Source organism: Octodon degus, unplaced genomic scaffold (genome assembly GCF_000260255.1).
Source record: "Octodon degus isolate 3935 unplaced genomic scaffold, OctDeg1.0 scaffold00056, whole genome shotgun sequence".
Lineage (NCBI taxonomy): Eukaryota > Metazoa > Chordata > Mammalia > Rodentia > Octodontidae > Octodon > Octodon degus.
Genome location: NW_004524632.1, coordinates 4,853,728 through 4,857,510, shown reverse-complemented (window position 1 = coordinate 4,857,510; position 3,783 = coordinate 4,853,728). Strand labels below are relative to the sequence as shown.

Genomic DNA, 3,783 nt, shown 5'->3' with positions numbered 1-3,783 from the left:
GATATAGAAGACCTCAGATTGGAAATGAAAAAAGAAATCCCTGAATTAATAACATCTGCAGTAGAGAATCAAATGCAGAAACATAAGAAGCAACCCAGTGCCCACCCAGAACAAGTGCAGAGGACACTAGCTCGGCTCAAATGCATGAATCAAGAGCGTCAATAGTAGAAAAGCAACAGCAGAAAGATAGAGAGGAAATCAGAGCGCAATTCTTTTCTGAGATATCCTATTTACAAACTCCATTAGAAAGAGATACCTGGTTTTATTTGAATTTTATTTCACTTTGTCTTTAGTCACAAACTATGTATATTAGTCTGTCCAGAGTTAAGCTTTGATCTTCAACTTTATGTAATTGCTGTGTGATCTTCTTTCCTTTAAATATATTTTGTTGTTTTGCTTTTACCAAAGATTGGAAGACTGGGAGGGTATGAGACATTGGGAATTTGGAAGTTTAGAGTATGTAAAGGGGTATCTCCTTGATTCTAAAGATCAGTCTGTGGGTTTGTTTGACTTAGATGAAAGTGAAGAGGATGAAGATGATTTGTTGCACAGGACTGGGAATTTCTTGTCCACATCATCTTCTCTCCCAAGAGGAATCTTGAAGGTGAGAATCCTTGAAGTTAGGATCTGTCCAGTTACTTCTGTATTTCTCAGTTACAGATGTAACTAGGATTCCTGATTTGTGTGGGATTAAATGTGCTTGCTGTTATTTTGCCTTAGTAAATATTTATGCTTCTCCTTTCTTTTGTAAAAATAATTGAGTTATGTCCCCCCTTAACTCTAGAGATAAATACTTGATTTCTCCTCGTTGTGACTGGTAGCAGCCTTGGCCCTGCTCCTGTCATCTCTCCTGGCCTTTTGTAGTGGCTCTGTGATTAGTACCTGGAGAGAGATTTTAGTGATAAAATAGCAGGCCAAGTCACTTTTCAGTGCTTTCTAAAATCTTTTGAGTTTGTATTGTAGTCTGCAATGCCTTTGGTCTGGCTTCTACCCATGTCCTCCGCTTTCTCAGACTACTGTCTTCCCGACTCAAGCTCCACAGGCCTTCTGTGTCTTGAACATTTGGGTCCTCTCTTGTCTTTGGACTTTTCTGCCCTCTCTTCTTTTCGCCTGTCTGCTTCAAGCACTGCTAGTGACTAGCTTATTTTCCTGCTCAAAAGGCACCTTAGAAAGGACTTTATCTAAAGTGCTCTGCGTTGTCTGCTCTCTCACTCATCACGGTGTCTAGCTGGTTCACTGTGGTAACCAAGTGCCTGTCCAGCACAGTGCTTCAGTTCAATACCTGTGCACTTGACAGATCTCTGTATGACATTTTCCTCTGCTATAAGATGGTGTATATATTTTGAAGGGGCAGGAGAACTATTATAGTAAATTATTAGCAGATAGAGTGATTGTGTCCTTCCTTCCCTCTTGAGTACATTTTTTTCAGGGCTTCATGGCGTAAATTCACTGGCATTGGAAATGTGGTTCACATAAAAATTTAACTTCAGTAGTTTCAAATAATACATGCATATAATGCTTGCTTTTTTTAAAATTGAATTTTAATGTAGATAGGAAACTTGTAAAAGCAAAAGAAATAACTGAAAATATTCCAAGTGATGCCTGGTGTCATCACCACTCGAAACGAGCCGTGGTGCACCTTGAGAGAACATCAACAACCTGTGCCCTGTTAGAGCCGTAGGGACAGCCACACGGCCTCTTGTACTTGGCTGGCAATGAAGAGCCGCCAGAGAAAGTGTAGGAAGTCACAGAGGGAAAGTCTTGTGACTGACTTGGGTAGATTCCGGGAAGTGACTGTTCCGGTGCTCTAAGAATGCTTAATAAATCTGGACCTGAAGAGGTAGAGAGGGCCTTGGAGGTTTAGTCCTTCCAGTTGCAAGATGGTAAAGGTGGATTCTACAATTATAGAGGGACTTGCTAGCTGGTGCCACCATAGTTATCATTCCAGTTTTTCTGTTAGCATCTGTGATATTTTTTTCTTCATGCTCTAAATGATGTTGATCCATTTGCACTGATGAACCTCCAGCTTTGTTTTCCATAGATGAAGAACTGCCAGCATGCTAACGCCGAGAGGCCTACCACTGCCCAGATCTCGTCGGTCCAGTTCCATCCCTGTGCCCAGGTTGTGATGGTTGCTGGCTTGGATAACGCCTTTTCACTGTTTCAGGTATGCATTTTTAAAGGAAGACTTGCATTGACATTGTTCACTGCCAAAATAAGAGCTCATGGAGATGACTGACAGAAATAATTTGTACTTTCTTACAGGTTGATGGCAAAACAAACCCTAAAATCCAGAGCATCTATTTGGAAAAGTTTCCAATCTTCAAAGCTTGTTTTAGTGCTAATGGGGAGCAGGTTTTAGCCACGAGCACTCACAGCAAGGTTCTGTATGTCTATGACATGCTAGCTGGGAAGTTAATTCCTGTGCATCAAGTGAGAGGTAAGGTTTCTGCTGAGTGCGCGTCTGTTACCCTGTTCTCCACAGCCTGAGTTCATGTCAGGGTTGGTGAACCTTTAAGAGCTTTCATTGCTAGCAAACATCCTGGTGCCGCAGGTTTGCCTCCATCCATTCATGTGTTACAACACTTGTCACCCCAGAGGCTTCTTAGTTACAGCATTTGGAAGATGTGATTGTGTTGGGTGAAATATGTATCAATGAAAGCTGTAAATGTTCTTACTGTGTGCTTATTTGGAAAGACCATGCATTTGCGAATACACGATCCTCTAGATCAGAGAAGCAGTTTGGCAGATACGCAGCTGTAAATTATGGTTGGGGCAGCAGGAAAGGGATGGGCCAGGGAGCTGGAAGACCTGCGCTCTCCACCACCTTGGGGCGTTTCGCCTCTCGTAGATGCTTTCTGACTCTGGTGTTCCTTGTAATAAACTTCAGTTCGTACTTGAAAGAAAGCAGGCACAGTTGTGGAGGAATGGAAGTACTGTATTTTAAAGAAAGGACTCTTTTCCATGAGGCGCAGATTGATTTACCTTCTACCTGTCCGTCTCTTCCCTGTTACCCCAAACACATGAAACCTTCATGGTTCTTTTGGGAACTGTAGCCACTGTAGTGAGGTGGCTGGGGTGGTTGTAAATCTTGGCATGCGTCCTTGTCGGTCTCCTGTTCACCTGCACGTGTGGCTGTGCAGACAGGTGAGGACTGTGGCACGGGGACTATGGCTCGCCATATTCCTGCTGGCAGGGGCCTGTACACGGGGCCAACTGCGGAACACTGGTAATGTCAGTTTTCAGAGTTTCTGTTCTTCTCGTTCATGAGTTCCCTCATACCGCTTATGTTCTCCAAGAAATTTCCTGGTTTATCAAAGTGGTGCAAGTGATGTGTGAAGAATGGAGAATTGTGCAAATGGTCCATTCTGCTAACATTCCAGGTTTTTACAATTGGGTTTAGAGATGGTCTGTAGAAGGAGGAACATTTTCATGGTGGGGACAAGGCACTGGTGTTTTTCTAAAACCTTTTTCTGTAGTCAGTATTTTCAATTAGCCACCTACATTAAAATTACGTTTTTGAGCAGGCAGGTGTAAATTGGTGGGTAGTGAAAGGCTCTTTGCCCTTAGGCCACCTTCATCCCGTTCCCAGAGGCAGCCAGCTGTACACATTTTTTTTTTTAAAGCCAGGCTCTTGATGTGTAATTCTGACTGGCTTTTAACTCACTTTGTAGCCCAAGCTGGCTGGCCTTGAATTCCAGCAGTCTCTTGGCCTCAGCCTCTGGGGTGCTGACATGTTTCACCATTCTTGACATAAGTTCTACCCAATGTTTTTTTTTTTTT

At 42.9% G+C, this 3,783-nt stretch overlaps 1 protein-coding gene across 1 annotated transcript in view; it reads left to right on the top strand.

Moving 5' to 3' along the window:
• The window catches only part of Utp18 (UTP18, small subunit processome component), a 54,965-nt gene that overhangs the window by 32,476 nt on the left and 18,706 nt on the right, over positions 1 to 3,783 (top strand). Inside the window, exons 3-5 of the mRNA XM_012515293.2 lie at positions 516 to 604; positions 2,042 to 2,167; positions 2,266 to 2,440. Of these exons, the coding sequence (XP_012370747.2) occupies positions 516 to 604; positions 2,042 to 2,167; positions 2,266 to 2,440 (390 nt within the window). The remainder of the gene's footprint in view (positions 1 to 515; positions 605 to 2,041; positions 2,168 to 2,265; positions 2,441 to 3,783) is intronic.